The 26132-nt window shown below is 52.7% G+C and overlaps 1 protein-coding gene across 1 annotated transcript in view; it reads left to right on the top strand.

The window, feature by feature from the left end:
* MROH2A (maestro heat like repeat family member 2A) overlaps window positions 1–25680 on the top strand; it is a 53143-nt gene extending 27463 nt beyond the window's left edge. Inside the window, exons 20-42 of the mRNA XM_058533257.1 lie at window positions 2628–2747; window positions 3030–3152; window positions 4372–4524; window positions 5985–6107; window positions 7159–7238; window positions 8849–8957; window positions 9728–9823; window positions 12570–12674; window positions 13843–13966; window positions 14567–14685; window positions 15551–15703; window positions 16067–16221; window positions 18250–18409; window positions 18490–18683; window positions 19038–19175; window positions 19669–19783; window positions 20952–21098; window positions 21199–21381; window positions 21920–22075; window positions 23766–23897; window positions 24544–24646; window positions 24909–24974; window positions 25450–25680. Of these exons, the coding sequence (XP_058389240.1) occupies window positions 2628–2747; window positions 3030–3152; window positions 4372–4524; window positions 5985–6107; window positions 7159–7238; window positions 8849–8957; window positions 9728–9823; window positions 12570–12674; window positions 13843–13966; window positions 14567–14685; window positions 15551–15703; window positions 16067–16221; window positions 18250–18409; window positions 18490–18683; window positions 19038–19175; window positions 19669–19783; window positions 20952–21098; window positions 21199–21381; window positions 21920–22075; window positions 23766–23897; window positions 24544–24646; window positions 24909–24974; window positions 25450–25571 (2976 nt within the window). The 3' untranslated portion in view covers window positions 25572–25680. The remainder of the gene's footprint in view (window positions 1–2627; window positions 2748–3029; window positions 3153–4371; window positions 4525–5984; window positions 6108–7158; window positions 7239–8848; window positions 8958–9727; window positions 9824–12569; window positions 12675–13842; window positions 13967–14566; window positions 14686–15550; window positions 15704–16066; window positions 16222–18249; window positions 18410–18489; window positions 18684–19037; window positions 19176–19668; window positions 19784–20951; window positions 21099–21198; window positions 21382–21919; window positions 22076–23765; window positions 23898–24543; window positions 24647–24908; window positions 24975–25449) is intronic.
* The last annotated feature ends 452 nt before the right edge of the window (window positions 25681–26132 follow it).

The following is a 26132-nucleotide window of genomic DNA, read 5'->3' on the forward strand; positions in this document are numbered from 1 at the left end:
TTCTTTAGCTAAGTGCTCTAGGTGTGCAGGTATAAGTTCCTATCAGATGTTAATTTAAAGCCAGATGCCCATTTGAAAGAAAGTTGTATGCAGTATTTAACAAGCAAATACATTCAATTCAGCCATAGTACAATACCTCACCTAGCTTAAGTAAAGTTAATAAATAAACAGGATTTTATTGGCTCAGATAACTTTAAAAGGCACAACTGGATACAGCAGCTTAGGGAATTTCATCAGGACCCTCCCAATCTCTTCATCACTCAGACTGGCATCCTCCAGGTGGGGGCAAGATGGCTACCAGTAGCCTCTAGACTTATAACCTCAGTAGAAAGATCCAGTTTTCTTCTAAAATTAATATGCAGAAATCGTTATCTTCCTATATACAAATAAAACAAAAATACAATGTAATGAAAAAAGATCCTATTCAAAGTAACAACACAATGTAAAATATATAATCAAATAAAATATTGAATATATGAAATGTGTGGAACCAAGATGAAGAACCCCAAATTATAAAGAGAGGCAGGAAAGCTAAAAGAAACCCTGATAAAATAGGCACAATCTCTTGTTCTTGGATAGGAAGTCCGTTGTAAAGGTGTCCGTTATTCTCAAATTAATTAGCTATATAATTTACTCCCGGTCAAACTCACAAAAGGAGTTTTCATGGAAATTTGACAATTTTATGGAATTTGACAAGATTATTTCCAAGTTCATCTGAATGAAAAAATGTAAGAGAATAGCTAAGAACATATCGAAAATGAAGCACGTTAAGGAAGAATTTGTTCTCCTGGAACAGATCAAATGTAAGCATACAAAATAAAATAAAACCATGGAACAATTAAAAGATGATATTGATAAATATTTTTATAATCTTAACATGGAATAGGCCTTCATATGCATGAAAAGAAACCAAGAAAGACAAAGGAAAAGAAAGAAAATTTATGAAAATGAAAATGAAAATTTTCTGTGTGACAAAACAAAATCATCATGAATAAAATTAGAAAGTAAATGAGACATTGGGGAAATATACCACTGAGAGTAAGCTGCTCACTGAGGCTTCTGATATACGATCATTAAGAAATGAGCCCCAGGGCCAGCCCCGGTGGCCTAGTGTTTAAGTTCGGCACTCTCTGCTTTGGTGGCCCAGGTTTGGTTCCCAGGTGCAGACCTACACCACTCATCTGTCAGTGGCCATTCTGTGGCAGCAGCTCACATACAAAAAGAGGAAGACTGGCAGGGGATGTTAGCTCAGGTGACTCTTCCTCAACAAAAAAAAAAAAAAAAAAAAAGAAAATGAAGAAAAGAAATGTACCCCAGACTATGCTTGATTTTAAATCTGGCTCTACCCCTTCCTGCTTGCTTTCTCATCTCTAAATACAATAATCATATTTACCTTCTAGAGCTGTTGTGCAGATTAAATGAGATAATATGTATTTGTTCTTGTTATTTTTTTCCGAATATGCACACAAAGTTCTTACAAATAAAAAATAAATAGTAGAAATAACCCAACAGAAGATAGGGAAAGAGTATAGGTGGAAATTCAAAGAACGAATCCTGGGAATAAAGATGATCAAAATGGTTAATAATCAAAGAAACAAATCAGAATGCGAATGTTTCACCTCTCACTTGATAATATCCTGTGTCAGAAAGAATGGGAGACAATAAGCGCTCTTAGATTTGTTGGTGGGACTATAAATTGGTTCAATTTATAGAGGAGAGAAATTTGACCTCCACTATTTATTTAATTAATTTATTTTTAATTTTAATTTAATTTAATTTTATTGAGGTCATAATAGTTTATAACATTGTGAAATTTCAGTCGTACGTTATTTGTCAGTCACCATGTATGCGTGCCCCTTTACCCCTTGTGTGCACCCCCCAAACCCATTCCCCCCTGGTAATCACTAATCTGTTCTCTTTATCCATGTGTTTATCTTCCACGTATGAGTGAAATCATGTGGTGTTTGTCTTTCTCTGTCTGACTTATTTTGCTTAACATAATACCCTCCAGATCCACCCATGTTGTTGCAAATGGGACAATTTTGTCTTGATTATAGCTGAGTAGTATCCCATTGTATATATATATATACCACATCTTCTTTACCCAATCATCTGTCAATGTGGCCCCCCACTATTTATAACATGGTCCAAGCCTCCAAAATAACCCCCAGTCCAACTCTCCAGAATAACCTGGACATTTATTTTAAATAATATACAAAATGCAAAGATATCTGTACATTTTGTTTTGTTTTGTTTTTTGTTTCTTCTTTTTTTTTTTAGGAAGATTGGCCCGGAGCTAACATCTGTTGCCAATCTTCCTCCTTTTTTCGTTTTTTCTCTCCAAAGCCCCAGTAGATAGTTGTATGTCATAGCTGTACATCCTTCTAGTTGCTCTATATGAGACACCGCTGCAGCATGGCTTGATGAGCGGTGTGTAGGTCTGTGCCCAGGATCAGAACCGGCGAACCCCGGGCCGCCGAAGCCAAGCATGCGAACTTAACCACTATGCCACTGGGCCAGCCCCTTTTTTCAATCTGGAGGAATACGTAGTGCCCTCCGCATGGCAGTGACCCCCAGAGGGCAGAGTAGAGAGGACTGAAGCTCCCTTTGTCCCTCTGCCTCTCCAGGGCTTTCTGTACCGGGCCCTGGGCTTCACCTTGGCCACAGGCCTGGAGGCCGACAAGGTGGAGGTGCTGCTGCTGGAGCTGCTGTACAAGACGGACTATGGCAATGACTTTGACCGCGAGGTGAGGGCACCACACATGCGTGTATATGTGTGTGTGTGCATGCGTGTGTGTACCTTTGTGTGTGCGTGCATGCATGTGTGTGTATCTGTGTGTGCGTACATGCATGTGTGTGTATGCATGTGTGTGTCTGTGCCCTGTGTGTACATGCATGTGTGTGCACGTGCGTATGTGTGCCTGTGCGTGTGTGCATGGGTGCATGAATGTGTGTGTATGTGTGCATGGGCAGCTCCTCCTCTGCCCCCTGCCCACTGCCCTCACCCCGGCTGCCTGGGTCTCCTGCAGGGAGTGATTCTGTGCTTCGGCCTGTGTGCCCGGGGCCAGGTGAAGACGGTGCTGAACGTGCTCCATGAGTTCGAGGAGAAGATCCAGGAGTCAGAGCAGTCCTGGCAGATTGGCGCTTGGAGGGTAAGGCACCCTCGCTGCACAGTCAGGTCTCCGGGGCCTCTTAGAACAGTACTCTCAGCACCCAATCAAGGTTCTTTCTAGATCGCAATAAGAAACTCCCCTCTGTGTCTGCCGTCACCAAAGTGACTGAGATCCTGAGGCCTCCTCCAACAGAGCTTTTGCTCTTGGATAACCTAAAGAACACAGGGTGGGCCTTTTCGGGACCCAGATATTGCAAAGGAGCCCTAGCCCCTTGCTACTCATGGTGGGCTCCTCAGAACAGCAGGGGGGTGCCCCTTGGTACTGGTTGGGAATGCAGCGCTCCAGGCCTCAAGTAGACCCCCCGGATCTGAAGAAGCTGCTCAGGTATCACTCAGCAGATGCCTCCCGTGTGTTGGAGCTCGACCTCAGTGAGTTGGTGGTGCTGGAGTGCAGGGGCTATAAGCCCGCTGTTGTATAGATGAGAACACGGAAGCTTGTCCATGGGCGTGCAGCTGGCCAGTGGTGAAGCCAGGAGTTGGACCCAGGCAGCCCATGGCACGTCACTGCAGGCTGACCTGCTCTGCCACAGGGTGCGGTCCCACAGGCTGGCTGAGCCCCCAGTGGGCGACCATCTGGAGGCAGTGACGCCTCAGGCTTTGGTCTTGACCTTGGACCCCTGCCCTGGGGGTCTGGTAGTGTGGATGGAGAGAATCAAGAGTCTCAGGCTTCTGCCCTAGCTTCTCAAAGCAGGCCCTGAGACCTGGATTTCTACTCAGTGCCCTGACCCCACTCCATGGTGGGTTTGGTGCCCTCCAACACCTCCTCCCGGGAGAGCAGAACCAAAGCTGTCTGTTCCCACTGGATCCCCAGCATCACAAGAATGGCTGGCTCAGAGCAGGGGCTGGCAGGTGAAGGTATGAAGAAGTGCACAGGCAGCCTCTCCTTAGGGGTGTCAGCGTGAACCACCTGCTCACAGCTAAGGGGTGGTCCTGACTCTGGTCTGACTTGCTCACCACTGTACACCCAGTGCCTGCCGTGTAGTGTGTGGTGCATAAAGACGTGTTGAAGGAATGAATAAATGAACGAACATTTCAGACACCCAGAAAACCAGCACCTTCAGCTGACTCAAGTCCTCCTTTGGCCATGTGACCAGAGACTGTCCGTGTGCAGCTGGGGTGGCCCCCATTCCCTCCCAGAGGGACAAGTTGAGCAGACCCCCCACCTCCAGTGGTTCTTCCTTTTCTCATTGGCCCCACAGAAGGACCATCCCTGGAGGCGGGAGACAGTGAAGAGCGCCCTCATGGTGATGTACAGCTGTGTGGCCTCCCACTGCCACCCCCAGATGCTCCTCATTCACGTGGACAAACCCATCACTGCTAAAATCATTCACCACTACTCCAGCAGCTGCCAGGTAACCCTGGCCGCCACAGACCCACATCCAGTGCTCGGGGATGCCCTCCTGGAGCCAGGCTGGCGGAGAGTCACCCTGCGTCATTACCTGGGCGCCCCCTTCATGCCCCAGAGACATCCAGGAGTCCTACCTGACACCCAGCATTCGGGATGCCTATTGCCCTAACCTGAGCTGCTCTCTGCTGCACGGGGTGGTGGGGGGCAGCCCCTCCCCCGAGTGCTGGGCAGGGTGAGCTTGGGTCCCCAGAAGTCACAGGATGAGCTTCCGCTCCTCCCAGCCTCTCTCACTCCCTCTGCCCCGACCCCAGACACCTGGCCCAAGCCCTTTCATAAGGGACAAGTAGTGGGGTAGTCTTCCAAGAGATGCAAAGGGACTTGCTACTATCTTGGAATGGCAAGGAGGAGAAAACACAGAGAATAAAGCAAAAATTATTTTATTATTATCGTTTTTTAAATTGTGGTAAGATACACATAACATAAAATTGCCACCATAACCATTTTTTTTTGTTGGTGAGGAAAATTAGCCATGAGCTAATTTTGTTGCCTATTCTCTTCTTTTTGCTGAGGAAGACTGGCCCTGGGCTAATATCCGTGCCCATCTTCCTCTACTTTGTATGTGTGACGCCGCCACAACATGGCTTGGTAAGCGGTGTGTAGATCCACACCCAGGATCCGAACCTGTGAACCCTGGGCCGCCGAAGGGGAGCATGCACTCTTAACCACTACACAATGCACACTTAACCACTACACCACTGGGCCAGCCCCACCATAACCATTTTTAAGTGCATAGTTCAGTGGCATTAAGTACATTCACGTTGTTGTGCAACCATCACCACCATCCATCTCCAGAACTCTTGATCTCATAGAACTGAGACCCTGTCCCCATTGAACACCAACTCCCCATCTCCCCATCTCACCCCGGCCCCCGGCACCCACCATTCTACTTTCTGTCTCTGAATTTCACTACTCCAGGTACCTCATATAACTGGAATCATACAGTATTTGTCCTTTTGTGTCTGGCTTATTTCACTCAGCATAATGTCCTCAAGGTTCATCCATGTTGTAAAAGCAAAATAATTTTATCTCAATGACTTATTCTGTCTCTCCCACAACACACAGGGCTCGGTGCCCCTGGTCAGTGGAGGTGCCCGCTGACCGACATTGCTGCCCTTTGGCACAGGTGTGGGGGCTTTGGGCGGAGGCAGCGTCTTCCTTGGGGCACCAGAGCGCTGTCCGGCGCCTGGCCCACATCCTCGCCGTGTGGCAGATGCTCTGTCAGGTGGCTGAAGGACAGAAGGAGGCAGGTTGTCTCTCAGAGCGCCCGATATTGATTCTTCTCCAGAGCAGAGGAAGGATCATCCTTCATGCAGCTGCAGGGTCCGGGAGGAGGGCTGTGGCTTGGGATCTTAGGGCTCACTCACAATGTGCTCCTTTCTTTCCCTCGTCTTGGTCTGGGCACAGGACATCAGCCTCAAAATGGCCTTCATGAAGAGTGTGGTGCATGTTGCCAATGCCGTCAAAAACATCAAGGACCTGGATGACTTTCTATTCACCCAAAAGATGACTCTTACTGGCATTATAACGGTAAGCCGGGCGGGGCCTTCCTCCGTCCTGGGCAGTTTGGGGTCTAACTCTGCTGGCTGGCTTCCCCCTGGTCAGAGGTTTTCAGAGTTCCTGAGGGCCTCTGAGGAACAAGGGGGCTGCAGGGGACTCTGGAGCCCATTCCCTGTCTCAGTTCTGCTTTGATCCAACTGTAGAAATTCTGAGTATGATATTCTTGTATCTGATAAAGGGTTTCATGGCCAGGAAATAGTCTGGAAACCAGGGCCGAAGACCCCGGCCCTGCTGGGCCTTGTGGTGCTCCCGAGGTGGCTGGTTCAGGACCGGGAGACAGAGGTCCACTGGGTCAGCCAGCTGTAGCCCCAGTGTTTTTCCATAGGAGGGACTTAGGGGATAGGGATCAGCAGGAGGCAGGACTTAGGGCTACATTTGCACAGACCTTTGGTAAGATCTAGAAAATGTCAGCTGTCCAAAGGCAAGAAGCCAACAGGGGCTGATGGAGTTTGTGAGACAGCCACTGTCCCTTGTCCCCAGACCTCCCTGCTCCCTTATGATCCCTTGGCCCCTGGAAACCCCTCCAGCTGCGCTGGAAGCAGTTCTAGAGGGAAGTGAGATGTGGGTGGATCAGGAGGCCCCCAGAAGGAAATGAACATTTGTTTGGCTCCCACTCTGGGCCAGGAGCTACATGGGTGTCATTTCATGCCAGCCTGGCCCAGCCCTGTGAAACAGGCCACTGAGTCCTCATTTTACACATAAGGGTTCATGCTAGGGAAGTGGTTCGCCCAAGGACACATAGCAAGTGAGTGGCAGACCTGAGTGAGATACACAGGCCCACCTTGAGCCCCACTCCTTCAGCCAGATTTTGTCACCTCCCCTAAAATATCAAAGGCCAAGTGATCCTAAAAAGAACTAAAGCATTTGGGGAGTTAGACCACTTCATACAATGTCAGATCTTCCTGGCACTAACCCTGGAGAGTGCTGCTGCCATCAGTCACTGTGAGTCAAGGGCCCCCTCTCCTGCCTGGCCCGGGACACTGGGTGGCCTGGCAGCTCACTGCCCTGCTGTGCTGGGCAGGTGATCATCAAGGCAGAACCGACTGACAACCTCGTTTCTCCTGTGCGGACAATGGCGATGGACGCCCTCTTGCACCTGAGGTGAGCTGGGCCCCTGCCTGGGCCGCAGGCACCTCCCCTGGGTAGAGGTGACAGCCGAGACACCTCTCAGTGCTCCTTGGGGGGTTGCACCTCCTTTGCCGTCCCAATCCTGTAGCAGGGTCTTGAGTGGCAGCTTCCCGGGGCAAAGGCCATCCTAGAAGGTGCAGATCTGCTTCCGCCAGCTCTTTTCCATAATTCTCAGCAATATTTCAAGGTGGGCTCTTCTCCTTGGATTGGGAGGTGAACGGCAGGTGGGTGGGCTGTTCTTCAGTCCATTAGGGGGTGTTTTGAGCAAGAAATCACACAGTGACACTGAATAGCATAGCAGGGAGATGGTATCATTTAAGTCAGGTTGGGCTCAGTCAATGAACTTATTTACTGATATGGTATTGATACAGCTAATACAAAGTAATACGGTACCTGAGGTTTACCTTCCTGGAACTACCACCTGGAACTTCCTTTGCCTACCACCAGTGGGGAGAGGGAAGAAGTTACGTACTTGTAAATTAGTGTTTGAAGTGGTTGGGTTGTTTCTGGGAATTCTTCTCCTACTGGGGCAGATTCATTATTTAGGCTCACAGCAGAACTATCTGTCGCTTTAAGAGGCAGCACATAGGCAGATTTTAAATAAAATTTACACACATCCATCCTTTCAGGGACTTGGAGATAAGAGGAACACATACCCAAGGAATCATAGGTCAGAACAGAGTGTTTGTAGGTGAACAACAACAGAATCTAAGACCAGACAAAGGGGGCTACTAACAAGATGCAATTCAGTCGCTATAGCAGGGGCCATCAGAAGGAGCTGGCATTTGACTTTTGACCTGGGCTTAAACAAAATAACAGGATTTGGGTAGGAGGCTCCTGGCAGGGTGAAATGCAGGACCCCTTTGCGGAGCAGGAGTTTATAGTGGGATGGTGGCTCCCAATTCTGGAGGCACAACAGAACCCATGGAGAAATTTTAACAATATTGATACCCTGGCTCCACCCCAGACCTTTTAATAAGGATCTCTAGAGCCCGGATACGGCCCTTGGGGACTTTAAAAAGTTCTCCAGGTGATTCTAATATGCAGCTGGGCTTGAGAACTATTGGTGAAGGGGATAGAAAGAGAATGAGCTCGCAGTTAGCCACCACCCTGGAGGGTTTGTTAAAACACAGATGGCTGGACCCCATGCCAGAGGATTTGATTCAGTAGTTCTGGGATGGGGCCAGAGAATTTGCATTTCTAATAAGGTCAGGCTGACGCTGCTGGTGCAGATATTACGCTTTGAAAATCCCTGGCTAGGACCAGCCTGAGAGGGCAGCGTCCATGGTTGTGGTCACAGAGAAGCAATGGAATGTTTCTGGGATGGAGAGGGACAGGCTCAGGGCAGGCAACAAGTAGGACAGATGGCCTTGGACCCCTGAGTTTCCTCGTCAATGACAGACATAGTCTCTGGACAATGGTGCCTGGGTGGAGCCTGGGGAGGGATGCACGCCTGAACACCCAACCAGGGAAGCTGCCTTTCCCTGCTCTGTGATGCACCTCCACACTCCAGACTGGACAGTGGCGTGGCAGGGCCTCAACTCCCCACTGACCACTCCTCTTGTCCCTGCTTCTTTCCCCAGCAAACTGAAGCCTTTCTACTCCACAGAGGAAAACAGTGAGCTGATGGATATCAGTATACATTCAGTAATTTCTCTCCAAGCCCCAGGAGAGGACAATGAGTCCATTAAGGTAGGTCTCTCTGGGCCACTTCATTTTCTGGGTCAGCACTTGGAAGTTTACATTAACACGGGCAGTGCTGAGAGTACACCTTCCTGAACTACCCCTGAGTGGTTAGAGGCAACCAAGTGCAGTAGGCTCTGTTAGTAAGTGTAGGGTAATGATGGCCACTGTAACAGATACACCCTGAAATCTCCACAGATTAACAAGATGAAAGCTTATTTCTTACTCAAGTAAAGTCCAGCTGGCAGTGGGGGTGGGGGTGGAGCTGCTTCACACAGTTATTCAGGAACCCAGCCATCTTTAATGTGTGGCTCCTATTGTCCCTGTGGGTACTGAGCCTGGAGAGGAAGAGAAAGAGTATGGAGGATCAATGAGTCACTTTGCCCACCTTCCATTGGCCAGAACTGAGTCACATGGCTCCATCTAGATGCAAGGGGTACTGGGAAATGTAGTCCTTGATTAAATCGCTGTCTCCCTCCTTGTGGAAAAGGAGGACAAATCTTTTGTGGACAGGTAGCCATCTCTGCATCAATGGCCTGGCCCTGGATGAGAAGTCAGGAAAACGGAGCTCCAGGAGCTCAGTTTCATCCTTTGTAAAATGGGTTCCTCTTAAGAGATTGTCCGGTACATCACATGGGAAGATAAGTGTAAAGGACTCAGTCTGAGCAGCAGTAAAGGGGTGATTATCAGACCATCTGGTGTGGACCCCCACAGAGTCCTGGTGGGTGGCTGTGTGTGCCTCCTCATGGCTGCCCAGCTCTCCCCTCTCTTGGCCACAGACCCTGTATGCAAATGCCCTGTGCGCCCTGGAGCAGCTGATGGAGGGCCTCATGCAGAGGCAGCTGGACCCCAAGGGGCTGCAGGATATGGTGCATGTGAGTGGCCTGGCAGAAGGCCAGGAGCCGGGCATGACCACCCCTCTCAGAACGCTGGCAGGAGGGCCAGATTCTCTGTGGGAAACAGGGGGGAGGTGTTAAAATTGTTTTGGTAATTTTATTTTGATAAAATTTCAAATTTGCTGAAAAGTTGCAAGGATAGTACAAAGAGCTCCTGTATACCCTTCACCCAGATTCACAATTCTTAATATCTTAACAATACAATGATCAAAGTCAGGAAATTTAACATTGATACAATGCTATATTCTAATCTAAGGTCCATATTCAAATTTCATTAATTGTCCCAAATGTCCTTTATGGCTATTTTTCCTTGGACCCAAGATCTGATCTGGATTATGCATTGCATTTAACTGTTGTGTCTCTTCAGTCTCCTCCAGTCTGGAATACTTCCTCAGTCCATCTTTGTCTTTCATAATCTTGGCATTTTTGAAGGGTACTTGTAGTTTTTTTTTTTAAGTTAGATGGTTTGCTCTCTTATTACTGAGTTTTCAGAGATTTTATATATTCTGGACACAATTCCTTTATCAGATATGTGGTTTGCAAATATTTTCTCCCAGTCTATGACTTGTCTTTTCATTAATTTTGCAGTGTCTTTTGAAGAGCAGAAGTTTTTAAGTTTCATGGAAGTCTAATTTACCATTTTTTTCTTTTATGGATCATGCTTTTGGTGTCATATCTAAGAAACTTTTGCCTAACCCAAGTCCACAAAGATTTTCTTCTAGATTTTTGTAGTTTCAGATTTTACAATTAAGTCTATGACACAGTTTGAGTTAAGTTTTGTATATGGCGTGAGGTATGGATCCAAATTTATTTTAATTTTTTTGCGCGTGAATAACCAATTGATCCAGCATCATTTGTTGGAGAGACTATCTCTTCTCCGTTGAATTACTTTTGCATCTTTGTCAAAAATCAATTGACTGGGCTGGCCCCGTGGTTTAGCAGTTAAGTGCGTGCATTCTGCTACTGGCGGCCCAGGTTTGGATCCTGGGTGCGCACCTATGCACCGCTTGTCTGGCCACGCTGAGGCGGCGTCCCACATATAGCAACTAGAGGGATGTGCAACTATGATGTACAACTATCTACTGGGGCTTTGGGGAGAAAGAGGGGAAAAAAGGAGGAGGATTGGCAATAGATGTTAGCTCAGGGCCAGTCTTCCACAGCAAAAAGAGGAGGATTGGCATGGATGTTAGCTCAGGGCTGATCTTCCTCAAAAACAATAAATAAATAAAATAAATCGGGGCTGGCCTGGTGGCACAAGTGGTTAAGTGCACATGCTCTGCTGCAGTGGCCCGGGGTTCGCCGGTTCAGATCCCAGGCACACACTGACGCACCGCTTGTCAGGCCATGCTGTGGCAGGCATCCTATATAAAGTGGAGGAAGATGGGCATGGATGTTAGCCCAGGGCCGGTCTTCCTCAGCAAAAAAGAGGAGGATTGGCAGATGTTAGCTCAGGGCTGATCTTCTTCACCAAAAAAAAAAAAAATCAATTGACTGCTGGGGCTGGCCCGGTGGCATAGTGGTTAAGTGGGCATGCTCTGCTGTGGTGGCCTGGGGTTTGCAGGTTCAGATCCCGGGCATGCACAGATGCACCACTGATCAAGCCACGCTGTGGCAGCATCCCATATAAAGTAGAGGAAGAAGGGCATGGATGTTAGCCCAGGGCCAATCTTCCTCAGCAAAAAAGAGGAGGATTGGCATTGGATGTTAGCTCAGGGCTAATCTTACGCGCCAAAAAAAAAAAAATCAGTTGACCGTGTATGTGTGGATCTATTTCTGGACACCTATTCTGCTCCAGTGATGTATTTGTTTATCTTTACACCAATGTCATCCTGTCTTGTTTCCTGTACCACTATAATAAGTCTTGAAATCAGGAGCAGATAGTATGAGTCCACTGACTTTGTACTTTGCTGCTGCATCCCACAAATATTGATATGTTGTGTTCTAATTTTATTTCAGTTCAAAATACATTTTAATTTCTCTTTTGATTTCTCCTTTGACCCGTGAGTTATCTAGAAATTTCCAAATATTCGAGTGTTTTCCAGGGATCTTTCTGTTTTTGATTCTTAATTTAACTCCACTGTAGTCTGAGGACATACTTTGTATAATCTGAATCCTTTTAAATTGCTTGAGACTCACTTTGTTGCCCAGGTGTGGTCTGTCTTGGTGAATGTTCTGTGTGCACTCGGAAAGAATTCTGCTGTGTTGGGGGGAGTGTTCCTAAATATCAATTAGGCCAAGTCGGTTGGCAGTGTTGCTCAAGTTTTCTGTATCCTTATTCATTTTCTGTCTTCTTGTTCTGTCAGTTACTGAGAAAGAGGTACAGCAATCTCTATCACTGCGGAATTCTTCATTTCTCCTTTCAGTTATATCAGTTTCTCCTTCATGTATTATTAAGATCTGTTATTAGATGGAAGAACATTTAGGCCCTGAGCGCAGGGCAAGCTGTGCTCCTGGCCCTTTCACCTCAGGCAAACATTTGGAGCAAGACTAAATATATCAGCCAAGCGCCTTCTTGGTGAGGATGCTGGGGGCACTGTCTCTCTGCCCACAGCCTCATCTCCCTAGTGGTGGCGCCTGGAAAGAAAACTAGAAGTTGCTAGAACCTCCCACAAGCATCGAAAGTCAGACTTTGAGTGGGAAAGACATGGAGGGCAATAGCTGACCAGGAAAGGGCTGGCTCTGGGGTTTTTAATGTCCCCTTCTGTGTTCTGGGCTCTACCCATAGCTCCTGGAAAAGTGGATCTTGTCAGAGAAAGAATGGGAGCGGGAGAAGGCCATGAACCTCCACCTCCATCTCATGCAGACCTACGTCCACAGCATCGGTGTCTGCGTGAGTGCAGGAGCACCCAATCCCCCAGCCTGCCACATCCACAGAGACATTCCTGTCTCTCTCCACGAGAAGAGGGAACACTTTTGAAATCAAGTTCTGCGCCCTGAAAAGTCCCTTGGGAAGAGACTGCCTCATTTGGGAATGGCAGAGGAGACCCTTCAAGGAGCTAGCCCTGGGGATCTGGGTGGAGGGTGAGGGAGAGTATGGGGCTGTGGCTTGGTGTGGATCCAGGTTTTGTGGGGCCTGATAGCCCTCTTTAAGAAAAATGATACGCAATGATGAATACCACATTGGTTAGGAAACTGAATTTTTACTTAGAATGAGAAAATAAATCATTACAAAATTACAAGTTTTACAAAGAACCACAAGTTTGACAAGAACCACAAACATCACGAAATCTAGAAAAGTGATGAGGTGTTTTTGTTGATTAACCGCCTGACATGGCCCGATGAGACCTCTCTTCCTACATTTGTTGGCCTCATGCTCTTTGATTGCCGGGTCTCCAGGGATGGTGTCGGCAGGAGGATGATGGTGTCCCGGGGCTGGGATGTGGGGATGGGCCTTGGGTCTCAGGGCTAGTGCATGGTGAGAAGAAGGCAGGTTGGACCCCGGTGGGGTCACAGGCCAGCAAAGCATGGCCTGGGCCAAGCCTAGTGCTAGATGACGTTTGAGCCAGACGCTGTATAGAGTGTGTTGCCTGGATACTCTGATGCAATTTTCACGACATTCCCTGAAAGACGAGGCCCCATTATTATCTCCAATTTACAGATGAGGAACATGAGGGCCCGAGGCTAAATACCCTGCCCAGATCACACAGCTAGAGAGTGGAGAAGTCCAGATTTGAACCCAAGGCTCAGGAACCCAGCTACAGGAACAAGGCAGGCACCCAGCCATAGACCCTGGGCCTGCAGTCAGAGGGCGAGTCCTGGACCAGACTCCTTGGATCCTGGCTGCCTGGCCTCCAGAGACCCAGCTGTGGGGCTTGGCAGGTGGAAGCTCAGAGGGCAGGCAGATGGCGGCATCCTCCCCCTGCCCAGACAGGGTGGGTGTTTTCAGAGGGGGTTTGCCCTCTCTGGCTGCCCATTACACTGCCCCTGGGCAGCACCGGGCGTGCACGTGCACTGGGTACACGCAGAGGGTGTGATCCTTGAGGTCTCCTATCCCTCAGATCCCCCTGAAGTTGGGGCAGTTTGGCACACTGGTCGGACTCATCGCCCCATGCATCTGTGACTCCCACAGAAGAACCCGTATGGCCTCAATGGATGTCCTGTCCAGCCTGCTGGATCTTCATGGTATGGGGAAGGTGGGACGTCAGGACCAGGCTCTCCAGGCTGGGAGGGAGAGCGGACACCAGGGATGTTGGCTGTGAGGCTGTCCTGGGGGAGGAGCATGGCTTCTCCATGTAGACAAACAAGGGGGACCAGCAGAGATAGCAGAAGGGGTGGTGCAGAGCTCACTGGAAGGCCGTGAAAGTTTCTGGAAAGAGAGGCTCATTGGTTCAGTGACACTTGCTCAGCACATGTGCCAGGCACTGGGGCAAGGTGAGCTCACAGTTACCAAGGGCACCGCAGAACTGGGCAGAGAAGAGCTCAGGGAGAATGCAGGGTGGTGACCTTCAGAGGGGGAGAGTTTGCCTTTGGCTTGGTGGCTGGCAGAGCATCCATCACAGGAAGGCCTCCAGGAAAGCAGGCATCTGAGCTGCATGTAGAGGTGGTGAGGGGAGAGGGAGCAATGAGAGCGAAGGCAAGAAGGGATGGGATGTCCGGAAGCTAGAGAGTGGCCCAGCCCTCAGAGCCAGGGCGCCCCAAGGGCCAGGTGGGAGGCAGCCATGATGTGGGCTGTGGCTGGGCCCTTAGTCCTTGCTGATTGTGTCTGAAATTGTACCCCAACAGCAAGCCAGACATGCCACTCATGGGGCGCCTCCAAGGAGTGGGAGCTTGCCAAGTGTAAGGAGGAGCTCGAGGGCTTGCACGAAGAGAAGATTTCCAGTGTGTCCTCCAGAATCGCCAAGGTGACTAGGGGGAAGGTTGTGTGTGCTGCTGGGCTGGACCTGGGCTCCTGGGCCATCTCTAGGGGGCAGGACCTTGCTCAGCCTGGCTGCACAGCCCCCATCCTCCTCTGGGGGTCACAGATCCCATGGCCTTTGGTCCAACACATGCCATCTCTATTTAAATGACCTTCAATATGTGAGGTCCCCACTGGGGTGCCTGGCACACGGTAGGTACTTAACAATGTCCAGCTGTCTTCTCTGTCCCTATGATGTGCTCCACTGGGGGTGGAGGGGGCCCCAGAGAGAATGACACGAGGCGAAGCCCATAGGCGTTGGCACATGGGCCTGTGGGTGGCACACTGATGCCTGAAAGTGCCCAGAGCCGCCCAAACTCTTGGGGCCTCAGAGGAGTGAGGTCACTTCTGCCTCAGGGGGCAGGGGTGGCTTCTTGGAGCAGGGGGCTTGTGAATAGGCAGGAAGAGTTTGGAGGGCATCTGGGCTCAGGGCACAACTTGAGGGAATGCTGCGTGGACAGGTCCGGGAGGGTTTAGAGTGAAGTTTCCTGTGCGGGGTGGGGGCAGGTGATGAGGTCAGGGAGAGGTTAACGCGCATCCCGGAGGCATTGGAGAGCCAGGCTGAGCCCCTGGAGGCTTTGAAGTAGAAGAGTGACATCCTGAGCAGGCCTGTGACTGGGATGGTGAGAGGCTGGGCAGCGAGGCAGGGAGGCAGGGAGGAGGCGGTGGCAATGGTTTGAGAGAGGATGGGGGCCTGGGCTGGGGCTGTGATGTTGGGCAGAGGAGGAGGGGATGTCAGCAGTGACAGGGGGCAGGGGAGTTGGCCTGGGACTTCACCGTCAGACCCCAGGACTGGCCTGCTCTGGTCCTAGGTGGCGTGCGTGCAGTTTAATTGTGATGAGGTGGTCTCGCTCATCCAGAAGCTCTGTGAGAACCTCGGGGCCATGGACCTCCGGCATGACAGGGCCTCCGTCACCTGGATAGGCACCTTCCTCCAGATGCGGGTCAAGGAGCTGGAGGACAAGGTGGCAGAGCTGTGGCCAGGCAACCTGGGGCCTGGGGCTGGGAATGCCTCCCCAGACCCTTGGCTGTAAAGGGGAGGAAGTAGGGTCCTAGAATGAGAAAGAAACGTGTTAAAGGTAGCTTGGGCAGAAAGTGGACAGTGGACTGGAGGCCCAAGGCTCTCTCTCCCAGAATGCACCACCTCCCACACTGAAAATCTGATAAATCCAAGAAGAGACCAAAGGATGTGTTGGAGGGGGTGCTGGCGGTTTAACCTACCCAGCGTCCAGTTGGGCCAGAGTCCCTGAAGGAGGGGCGTGCAGTGGGGTGAGGGCAGGAGGCCTATGGTGACTGGGCTGCCCTGGTGATGCCCCACCCCCTCTCAGGTGGCGGAGATCCTGGGCGCCATCCTGGTCCACCTGCCGGTGGTGGATCACCTGGAGGTGCGGCGCCTCCTCATTGAGGGCATCCTCCTGCTGGCGCACTACCACCAGGAGACGGTCCTCACGTCACTCCTGAGGCAGCCCCTGCCCATGGAGAGGTGGGTGCCCTGGCTGGGGGGCCACGGCCTCCTGCGCAACCCAGACCATGCCTGACTTGCCACCACTGACGCATCCCAGGAGACCGGGGCCTTGAGTAGTGCCTGGCCCGACCCTGGGGTGGGTCAGACCGTCTCCTGCATCTCTCGTGGGAGGGACCTCTGGGGAGCCGTGGTCCTGGAGCTCCGATGTTACAGCTCTGTCCTATCGAGCTGGAATCCGGATCCCGTAGCTTCTCACATGTCCTGGTTGTACCGTCTGCTCTCGCCATGGCAGCCTTTTCCTTCCCTGTGGAGGACATTGCTCCAGGCACCCTCCGTGTTTGGGCTTCTCCAGGATAACCTCAGGACATGTCCCCCAAGGCCTGAGCAGGCCTCTGGAGAAGCTCTGCTGTGTCCTTCTTCCTTTCCAAATGCTGCCCTCAGAGGGGAAGCAACTGGTCCAGGGGCCCAAGGGACAAAATGGCAGAACCTCAAGCCCCTCAGGTGGCCTTGTGGGAAAACAGCACAACCCCGTCCTCCTCGGTGTTACCTTCACAAACAGCATGAGTCCCTCTGTCACAGTGTCGCACAGGCAGCTGGCAAGACCTCGCCCAATTTGGGGAGTGTGTTGGGATGGTACCAGAATTCATGGGGGAGGGCCCAGAAAGAGGCAAGCAGTTGCCCAGAGTAGCAGAGACCAAGGAGCAAAGAGACTGTTGGTGGAGAGAGACGTGGCAGATGTCACGCAGGATGCTGTGAACAGAGAAAAGAGAATTTCAAACACAGGCCTCAGATCAAGAACCCCAAGAGTGTGAACTGCAGGCCTGGCTCTGCTGGCCGTGGAGCTGCTTCTCATAAGGACAGCCCCACCACAGGTCCAGGTGGGAGAGCAGTGCAGATCACTTGATTTAACGAGGGTTAGCAGCTCTCAGAGCAGTGGTGGGGGCCTCCGTCAGGCTGGCGTCCTTGGTGGCCACATCGTACTGGCTTTCACTGTGTTGGTTAGCTATTGCTGCGTAACAAATTGCCACCAACTTGGAAGCTTAGAATGACACGCATTTATTATCTCACAGTTTCCTGGGCACAGCTGAGCTGAGTCCTCTGCTCAGAGTCTTACAGGCTGCGTCAAGGTGTCAGCTGGGCTGCATTCGTTTCTGGAACCCAGGTCCTTCTTCAAACTCACATGGGTTTTTCTTGCCGTTGTAGGACTGAGGCCCTGCTTTCTTGTTTCCTTACACCCCCTGTGGCTTCTTTACGAGAAGTTGCTGCTAATGAGTGCATTGTGCCCACCTCTCCATTCAGTTCCTACCACCAGGCCTCCTACTGTGTCTCCCCCCACAACTCAGCTCCCCACACTTGTGCATTTGGTTTTCTGGGTTCAGATAGGCAGTTTACACAACTCCTTGTTCAATTTGACCTTGTTGGACTTGTTGCTTTAGCCCTTTAGAACCTACCAGATCCCCACCACCCTGCACCTATGTACACCAGGCCCATTAAGTCACTACCCTGGGACCCCTCCCTTCTCAGCAGGGCTGCGGGCTTGGACTTGGGGATCAGGAAGGCTGCTTCACATTGTAGTCTTGCAGGTCACCTGACCTCCGTAAGCCTCATTTCCTCTTCTGTGGAATATGAAGATGGAAACATCTTCCCCAAAGATGTGTTGGGAGGAGTAAGTGATATAATATCAGTGAGCTGCCTACACCAGCCTGACACAAATTGGATACTTGGAGGCTGTTACTGGACACGTCCATAAAGTCATCCAACGATAGGCCTGGTGGGGACTTCTGAGGTCACCTAGCAGTGGAGCCCTGGCTTCCAAGGGGGCCATGGCTTTCCCAGAAGTACTGTGAGCAGAGAATGGTGGCTGAGCATGGAGTCAGGGACCTGGGTTCTAGTGATGCAACCTGTGGGGGCTTACTCCACTTCCCTGAGATTCAGGCTCCAGAGTCCAACCCCTCCTCAGGGGGCTGCCCAGGGGCCCGAAGGGGCTCTTACCTTCCAGGGCAAATGGCAGGAGACCCACAGTCCTTGTTCCCTTTCTTCGGCTAGCCACCTGACAGAAGTGTGGCTGGCTGTGGCAGAGAACATGCCCTTTGCCCGGACGATGCTCCATGGGCTGATGGGCAGGCTGCAGTCACGGTTCACGCCCAGGGCCAACGCCACCTCCAAGGCCGACATCTGGCGCCTGGCTGCGGTGGACCCTCTGATGGTGAGTCAGAGGGGCAGGCCCCGGGGCTCCTTGGGGAGTTCAGAGTAGGAGCCCGACATCTCCGGCCCTTCTCTCTGCAGACCCTGTGCACCATCCACCTTCTCATTGAGAAGATGCACAAGGATGACGAGCTCCCGGACATCTTCCCTGACCTCATCTACACCCTCCTGCTGCAACTCAGCAGCAGCCAGGGGCCAGAGGCTGTGTCGCCCGTCCTGAAGACGTGGAGACTCGTCCACACAGGGACCCTCCCTGAGGAGATCAACCTGCAGAGGTGCTCTCAAGGAAGGGGGCGTGGAGTGCAAGGCAGTGGGCTTGGGCTGGACGCTGCCTCTTAGAAGTCAGTGGACTCCAAGAGTCACCTCCTCCGAGAGGCTCTCATCATCCCCTCTTGGTGGGGAGAAGTTTCTGGAAGCTGATCTTACGACTCTCCCTCACATGTATCCAGGACGGCATGGTTTTCAGATTTGCAGACCTCCTCTCTCACGTGATCACCCTTTCGCTCCTTGGCTAGGCCCAGCCTTGGGACCTCTGCTTTGCAGACCTGGGTGTGATGCTCACCCCTCTGAAGTGCAGTGGGTGCTCCCGGTGGGCAGGCACGTCGTGACGCAGTCCCACCTTCTTTCAGGATCACGATCAAATCTATGCAGCTTCTGTTCAAGAGACTCAACAATGAGTGGCTGGTTCATGCTCTGGAAGAGCAGGGCGTGTGGGCTCTCCTCGAGAGCAGCTCGACGTTCCTGCAAGGAGTGGGCCTGCTGGCCAGGTGGGCACCAGGCTCCCAGGGGAGTGGGAAAGTGGGACTTGCAGAGGTGGCTCCTAGTTGGACTGTCTAGGTCGTGGCTGAATGCCTCACTTCTGGGTGGTCGCCAGCTTGACCCGTGTCCCAGACTCTGGGATGGCCATAATGTGCAGGGCTAAGGGGATCTCTTATTCCAACCCTTTCTGTTCCAGGGCAGCAAATGTGAGGTCAGAGGTGGGTGGGGCTTGCCCAAGGCCACACAGCGCTTCTGAGCAGGGCCAGGAAGGGGAGTTACTTCCCAGGTCCTGATCAGTTACAAGTGGCCCCCATTCTGGTCCCCTTTCATAAAAAGGACATGGAAAGTAAGTGCCCCAGCAACACCCCCGACCAGACCCCCTGGGCGAGGAGGGAACGGCTGGGTGTTCAGAGATCTGCCCACGGGCGCCCCGCTCTGGAGCAACCCTGCCAGGCAGGAGCTGAGAAGCCCTCCCGCCCGGCGGGCTGCTGTCCTCTGCAGGCTGTGCATGCGGAACGTGGAGGGCTACAGGCAGAGGCTGTCGGAGCTGGTGCTCAGAGGCATGGACTCGGAAGTCCTGAGCTGCCGCGTCAGCAGCACTGCAGCCTGCGTGGAAGTGAGGCACAGGGCGCAGGGGCTGGGGTGGTCTTGGGCAGGGTGATGGGTGACCCTGGTGCTCTCCTGGGGGGCTCACCTCAGGGGCAGACGCTCAGGCTCTGAGGAGCACCTGAGTCCCAGGGGGCAAGCAAGCATCCCTCATTTGTGTCTTCATTCACTCATTCACTCCTTTACTCATTCATCACACGAGTAACTCGGGGCGGGCACTGTGGGGATAGAGGGGCTGAGACTGGCCTGTGCCCTGAAGCATAGCAGCCAAGTGATGTGTAGCACAGTGAGTGCCAGCAACACCCAGAGGCCCAGAGCAGGCACCTGGGGCTCTCCCTGGGATCAGGGTGCTGGGGGAAGTTCTTGGAGGGCTCTGAGAGGCGAATGGGCTTTGCCAGGCAGGAAGGCTGGGGAAGGGTCTTATGGGCACTGGGGCCCAGCTCCCCTTCCACGTGGGTGGGGTGCTTATAGGGTCCTGAAGGAACTGGCCAGAAAACTTTTAGGAGAAATTTTATTGGCTGTAATGATGCCCAGTTTGCCGTAGGAACCAAACACCGGCCTGGTGCAGGGGTCAGCAAACTTTTCCTGTAAAGGGCCGCAGAGTGAATACTTGACTTTGGAGTCACCAGTTTGGTGTTTAGTTTTCTTTAGGTTTATTAAAAACACACACACACACACATGTGCACACACACCCGGTTGGCCTGAGGTCCTGGCTCTTTGAGTGCTAGGCCAGTAGTGCCTCTCTGAGTCCCAGATGAGAATTCATGCTTCTTGTGCACTTCTGTTCAGACCCGGTGGGCATGGCTCTTGCACACGGTAGCTGCTCGATCATGTTAACTGAAGAAATGAATGATGAATGAATGTATGAATGTAGGTAACACTGATCTAGCATTTCCCATGTCTTTCCTTATGGAATCTTCACAACAACCTATGAGGCAGGTGCTAGTATCATCCTCTTTTTATAGATGAGGAAACTGAGGCTCAGCGGGGTTAAGGGACTTGTCAGGGTCCCACAGCTGGTGGGTGGAGGAGCCGAGTTGGTCCCAGGGGTCTGGGCTCAGAAGCCTCTCCTATCCACAGACAGACCGTTCTGTGCATTGAATATAATCACACGTCCCTTCTCGTGGCTGAGAAATGGGCCTGTGTTGGGGATAACCGTAAAAAGCTCTCCCTTCTAGTTCATGAGCGACCCGATTCTGTACCAGGAGAAGCTGCTGAAGCCCGCGGTGCTGATGCTGGAGAAGGGCGTGGACCAGGAGGATGTGGCGCTGCGGGTGCTCTCCCTGCGCGCCCTCGGCAACATGGCCCTCGGCGCCCCCAAGAAGGTGCTGTGCTCGACCCCAGGGCCTGGAGGGCTGAGGGTCCTGTGGGGGCGTGTTCCGGTCAACCAGTGGAGCTGAGCTGAAGGCTCCCTGTGCCCCCCAGGTGAGGCAGTACCGGAAGCTCCTACTGGAGAAGTGCCTGTGTTCCCTGAGGGAGCCCATGAGCGCCAGCGTGACCTCTGAGGGCATGGAGGCCCTGGCCAAGATCCTGGCCGAGCTGCGGGAAGGAGACGTGGGGTCCTCCTTCGACGCCATCTCCGAGCAGTGCAGGGCCTTCTTCAACAATGTGAGTCCCGATGAGAGCCTGGCTCGGTCCTGGCCTTCGGTGGGGTCTCCGCAAATGCCGGCACAGTGAACCAGTGAGCACTCCTAATGCCTTAAAGGGATGTGCTCTGGACCAGGAAGGGCCGCAGGCCTGACTTAGCTGATGAATCAATTGGCTGATCACGGGATCTTGTAAAAAAAACCTCTCGCTTTAGGACCCATGGGACCCCCTGCCCTGCTATTAGGGAATGAGGATCCCCTTTTAATTCTTTGCAGCCCACTGATGGTCTTTGGGCACCTCTGACGTGCTGGGTGGGCACTCCGCTAGGCAGCGATGTGCCTTCAGATCCGACACAGCCCTCATCCAGGGAAGGGAAGGTCACAAACACCAGAATAATGCCCAGTCCCACAAGCACCGCAGAGAGACTCTGTCCTGATGGAATGATCCAGAAGGCTTCACAGGGGCCAAGGCATTTAAAAGGGTCCACAGAGAACGGCTAGGGTTTTGTTGGGCTTCCTGCTTCCCGGATTTCAGACGTGTTTGTACGTCTCGGCTGCAGGAGAGCGGGCTGCTGCGGCTAAAAGCCTTCATCCTCTTTGGGAAGCTGGCGAAGGTAGTCAGGATTTCCAAGAAGCACTTCTTCAAGGAGGAAGTGAAGAAAGCCTGGATCCCCCTCATGCTGCACTGCCAGGACCCCTGCTCCGATGCAGCCCGAGTAAGACACGCTCTCACCTCTGTGTCCCCCAGTCTGGGGCCGCGGTCCCCCCAAGGAAAATGTACTTGGGGTCTCCTGGCTCAGCTAGCTGCGAGCTTCCCCCGCCTCGCTCACTCTCCCCAAGAGCCCAGAGGCCACAATCTGCCCGATTCCTCCCGCCAGGCCAGGGAAAGGGACATTCAAAAGGACCCACAAACCGGCTTATGGAGGGGTCTGAGCCCTGTTGGGGAAACAGGGCATGGTTTCCTTCCTCTCCAGACACAGCCTTCAGGCACCCTCCACCAGTTCCCCTTCCTTCTCCCAGATTCTCGAACTTGCCCCTCACTCTTGTGTATTATGACTTGGTCATTTAAAACTCGCCTTAAATCTCTCCTCACCTGTTCCCAGTGGGGCTGGCTTGTGCTGGGGGCTGCTGGGTATAGTGGAGGGATGCCTAGCTCTCCTCCCTCTCCAAGGCCCAGCAACCCCGTTGTTTTAGGGTGGGAGGAGGGAGAGGGGGAGAGCCACGTCTCCTTGTCTAACCACTGCCTCTCAGGCTAACACTGGATGGCTGGGGACACACGTATATGGAACATCTCACCCTACGCACCGCCCATGACCCTGACCTCTGTCTTCTTGCCCCCCCCATCTTCCTACATGGACTGGGGAGGGGGTGGCTGGGATTAGGGGCAGTTCTGCCACCTCGTAGTAAGCTGTGGGTTTACAGGGGGCTCCAAACGAGGGGTGCTTAACAGCTCATTTTCAACTAGTGCCCAGTCCCTGATTCTAGGGTTGCAAGATAAATCCCCTCCCTCCTGTCGCTCTGAGGGCTGCAGGTGTCCACGTGGGGTGAGGTGCTGTGGGTGGCATCCGCAGGGAGGTGAGGGGTGTCCTGCAGGGCATTCCTGACTCGGGTTTTGCTCTCATCCTGCCTCCCTGTCTGGCTCCATCTCGGGGACGCTCGTGACCCGGGGCACGAAGCGCCACCTCCTGGAGACTCCTTTCCTCACTAATAATCCTCACTACCCTCATCAGCGGCTCACACTGCTCTTTCCCATTTCCTCAACAACTGTCCTGTGGGGCAGTTCTTCAGGGAAGGCCTGAGGGCACACGCAGAAAGGTCGCCAAGAGGGTCAGTGAAGGAACCACACAGAGGGGTGGGGTCAGGGGAGACCGACACAGGATGGCCCAGCTCATGCTGCCGCCAGTCCTATCCCCAGGGAATAGATACCCCCACCTCTCTCTTCCTGCCCTCCAGTCTCCTGTCAGTGTCCTCTGTGGAGGCCGGGGGCCAGGGGGCCTGGCTGCTGCAGTGCACAGGGACACAGGGATGGGAAGAGCTGGTAGAGGGCATCTGGCAGGATAAGAAAGCTCGCCCGGTCCTGCCAATCCCAGCCAGGCTCCCGACCCCAATCTCCTGGAGGTATAGGTCCCCAGCAGGGGTGCTGAGGGCACCAAGGTGCTGGCTAAGAGGTGAGTGGGCCGCATCTGCCCCAAGGGGCTTTTTATACATTCACACGCAACCACGCACAGGCTGGTGGGGCTCTGGTCCAGGTACCCTCCCAGGCCCACCAGCCTGCCCTTCTTTGGCTTTCTGAGGCTTTTCTGGGGCTGCCCTCCGGCTTATTGATGGAACGCCAGCCCCGCCCCTCGTGTGAACCCCCTGGTCCGCCTGACGCCTCTCCCGCTGTCCTGCCCTGTGTCCCTCCAGGCCTGCACGGCCACCATGTTTCAGTGCGTGCGCTTCTGGGGCTGGAAGGCCCTGGAGAGCTCCTCGGGCCCAAGGGACGCCAGTGCGGCCGACGAGATGACCGTTTTCCAGATAACCCTGTGCTCCGTCCTGGTGAGGAAGCTGAGGGGGACGGGCCCGTTGGAGGTAGCCACACGGTGGCTTGGGGCTTAGGGTCATGGCTGCCACAGACTTCCATCTTGTGACTCTGGGTTCACCTTCTACACATGACGTATCAAGACCAGCGCCGTCCAGCAGAAATAGAGTGCAAACCACACACCGATTTTAAGTTTTCTAGTATCTGCGTTAAGAAAAGGGAAAAGAGGTGAAACCAAATTTAATAATAGATTTTACTTAACCCAATAGATCCAAATCATTGTCATTTCAACATGTAATCAATATAAAAATTATTAATTTGATAGTTCACATTTTTTGGGTACTGTCTTCCAAATCCAGGAGGCACTTCACACTTAATTCAGACTAGCCACATTTCAAGAGCTCAAGGGCCACATGGCTACTGTAGTGGACAGCCTTGCAGGTTGTGGACAAATGTAATCACATCTCTGGGTCAGACAGAAGGTAACAGGGGGCTGAAGGTCCCTAAGTTGCCCAGCTACTAATTTGCTGTGTGACACTGGGATGGGCAGTTGCTCTCTCTGGGCGGATCCTCCGGCATCAGACAGATGGGAACGCACTTTGTGAGCAGCCGGTTTCCAGGACCTCATCCTCGACGGCTCTGTGCATCATTTGTCTGTTGCAGACTCAGAAGAAGCCTGCTATTCTCTACGGCTTCTTGCTGGAAACAATGACCTACGTGACAAGTAACCTGTCAAGGATCAGAATTGCTGCGTGCAACCTGGCAGGTGAGCGGGCAGGTGTCTCCTGATGCAGGAGGGACCTTGAAGGCCATCGGGCCAGACCCGGGTCTGGAGGGGGAGGGGGACAGGCGTTGGGACCAGAGCTCAGGTGGAAGTCCCCCTCTCCACCCCCTGCTGCCTACCTGCCCGATTCTCATTTAGGCGTCTGCACCTGAACCCTAACGGATACCCTCATAGGGTAAAACCAGGTCTCTCTCCGACCTCACGTTCGTGTGATGAGCACTTATTTCCCTGGCTATCGTTTTAGGAATTATTATGAAGCAGATGTCCACACATTATCTGAAAAAGCTGGACTTCCCGGCGTTACGGAATTGTGAGTAGTGGATACTCGGTTGTATCTGGTCCACTGAGCTCATCTGGGGAGCTTAGTGAAACCGCCCGAGGGAGGGGCCAGCTCACCCTTACTTGTATTTTGTGGGTAGGCGGGTGTAACCAGGGCACTGAGAGGTGGATGAGCCTGGGGAGGGGTTTCTGGGAAGACAAATATTGGTTCTTGGTGCCTTCTGCCCGCTCCCCCTTCACGAATATTTCTGGAAGGCTTCTGCCCTGATTCAGCTGAACCACACGGCAGTCGGGTCCTGTGGGTGATCTTTCTGTCCTGGTCAGAGAGGGAGATGGGAGATGGGTGTGAAGACACAGCGTCCCCTGCCGTCCTGACTTCAAACGAGGGGACTGCACGTCTGCGGCCCACAGTCAGTTTCCTGGGCCTCCTTCCACCAGCACACGGGACACGTGGGGGCGCGCCTGACCACGAGGGTCCCGACGCTCTCGCGTTTGTGCTCACTCAGCTCTCCAGGAGCTACAGCTGGACTCGGATCCTGGGGTCCGGAGGGCAGCCCTGGAGACTCTCCGAGTCTTGGATACGTGTAGTCAGCACCGGCTTTTGGCTTCACCGGAAGGAATTTCCTAGGTGGTCCGAGTGTGACGCGTAAACTTCCTCCCTAGGGCGCCAAACCCTGCCACAGCACCGCCAACGAGGTTTAATTTACTTTGTAAGAAAAGCATTGTTCTCAAGTACTCACGTCCCGTTCCTCCCATTGAAATAAACCTCCGCTGCCATTTGGAGTGCAGTCCTGACCCTCTGGTGACGACATCCAGTGCCAAGACAGTGGACAGGGAGACCTGTCCCAACGCGCCGTTTCATTCCTGCTCCCCCTCCCCCGAGTGTGTGATGTCAGACAGCCCCTCAGCTGGAAGGATCTGCAGCCACCTTTGTGTCTTCGCCTGCATTCCAGTCCCATCCATGCTGACCGTGTGTCCACTGCCAGGCCCCGTGCCAGGTGGTGAGGGGAGCTGGGCTACTGTTCAGCCTCTGCCCCAGGGACCTGGTCTTAAAGGGAAAGGAGGCATCTACCAGCCGATGATGATACACACCAGAGTGAGGACGGCAGCAGCCAGGGTGGGGGTGACCTTGAGCTTAGCAGGGAGTGTCCACCAGCCTGGAGATAAGTGACATATACCAGGCCTACCC

This window comes from Diceros bicornis, chromosome 37, assembly GCF_020826845.1.
Source record: "Diceros bicornis minor isolate mBicDic1 chromosome 37, mDicBic1.mat.cur, whole genome shotgun sequence".
Taxonomy (NCBI): Eukaryota; Metazoa; Chordata; class Mammalia; order Perissodactyla; family Rhinocerotidae; genus Diceros; species Diceros bicornis.